General features: G+C 41.8%; 1 protein-coding gene across 1 annotated transcript; it reads left to right on the forward strand. All coding sequences in view use genetic code 11, as the record gives it.

The window, feature by feature from the left end:
• Positions 1 to 533: 533 nt before the first annotated feature.
• On the forward strand, positions 534 to 755 carry EGR_09679 (hypothetical protein; the record flags this gene model as incomplete). Its single annotated transcript, XM_024498928.1, has 2 exons — positions 534 to 623; positions 678 to 755. 2 exons carry the CDS (start codon positions 534 to 536, stop codon positions 753 to 755), a joined length of 168 nt encoding a protein of 55 aa, XP_024346667.1.
• Positions 756 to 1,731: the final 976 nt, after the last annotated feature.

A 1,731-nucleotide genomic window follows, 5' to 3' on the forward strand; every position in this document is an offset into this window, starting at 1 on the left:
TTAGTGAGAGTTAGAGTGTTGGGCGTCAAAATGCACATTATCATGGATACTCTTAGCCATTCACTTGTAAAAAAGGCTTAGGAAATTCGAAACCCCTATTGGATGATTACACTCCATTCGATCCTACAAGAGACCTCTTAATTTGCTAGGGCTGTCACTGTTAAAAGACTTCTCGTTTCTCTGTAGCAACGTATTTTTAGTACTAGTTTCTATTTTTATCATAAATTAGTCTGTTGTGTCATCGACGACACTTGGCTATAGTAAAGAACAGCCACGATATGAAAAAAAACGGTGCTGAATTCGTCCAAACCTACAGGCATCATTGCTTATTGGTTTAAAAATGGATGCTTACGATCAAATTCGCCTACCTAAAAATAGCAGATGATCCGTTCATGATGCCATTGTGGAAAGTTGATGATCGTCTTGCTCCCATTTAAATTCTGTCTTTTTCCAATAGTCGGCTGGTCTGCAGGAACACTTACCAAACTCGAGCGTTTAATTGTCTGCCTCAGGCAAGATTAAAGTCGAAGCACATGGATGGTCGTGCTGTGGCCTTCCACACACCGGCCCACTTGCGTTCGTTCAAAAAAGACGATGTTATTCTCACCACCTACATCTTAGAGGTGCATCTATCATAATAGACCAGCTATTCCATTGTTCTAATGGTACTGCCAAAGTTCGGTGCTGCTCTGGAACCAAATGCCTGTCAAAAAATGACAAAGAGCACTGAATGCCTGTTTGAAGCTTTGGGCTGAGATAGGATAGGTGATGCAACACGTATGGGTACGTTCAACTGTTACTTGATGGGGATCTACAATGACAGTGAAGGTGTACGGAGGGCGGTAAAACGCACGGACAGTTCGACACTCACATTTTGACCCCAAGCTGCATACGTCAAGGGTCTCCATTACTTTCAAAAAGCGGGTAAATATTTTGGTAAATAACAAAAACTGCTACGCTACCAAACTCAGGGGGTGTACTTACACCGGAACACACAAAAGAGATCTTGCAAAGAGGTAGCTGAACTTACCTAGAAACCTTGCGGCTTTATGGCCAAGTTTTCCACATATTCAAGAAATCATGGGCCTTACATACCTTTCAAAAAGTGGACATATATGTAACAATAATACAGTGCTCCGAGTCTGCCGGATTCGAAAGAAGTTATACTAATGCGCAGAAAATGTTTTGCTGAAGTGCAGTGAGGCGAAGAGCCTACTTATTTGCCCCGGTGACTATGTCGCCCACCAAAAGTACAATGGCGTAGCATTAAGTGCTCGCGAAGTCAGAACGAAGAGTTAAACAAGCAATTAAGGTATTAACACAGCTACGAAAAATTGAGTGCTTAAACGGTGCATATGACTGTCTGAGAGAAGAACAAGCAGGATTAACAGGGCTCTTATAGAGGAGGCTTAAACTGGTGTAGATCTGAATAGTGTGGGTCATATGGACGCGCTCGCTGTCTAATTTTGCAGTTCCCAAAGACTAACATGTAACATGTCTATGTGTTGCTGTATACTCGTTTCAACTGAAGAGCTTAAACCCTCAAATACATGCATTTTGTTTGCATAGCTCAAAGTGGACTATGAAAGAGTGATTCTTCACTGAATTGTTCACCCGTTAAACCCTCCCATCTAGTAGTGTATAGATCTCTCTAGCAACTGATGTATGTACAAAGGAACATAGGACCTGTTAATCGGTTGTCCTTGTTTTCTATCGGCTGAGATATGTAGC

This window comes from Echinococcus granulosus (assembly GCF_000524195.1).
Source record: "Echinococcus granulosus chromosome Unknown EG_S00160, whole genome shotgun sequence".
Lineage (NCBI taxonomy): Eukaryota > Metazoa > Platyhelminthes > Cestoda > Cyclophyllidea > Taeniidae > Echinococcus > Echinococcus granulosus.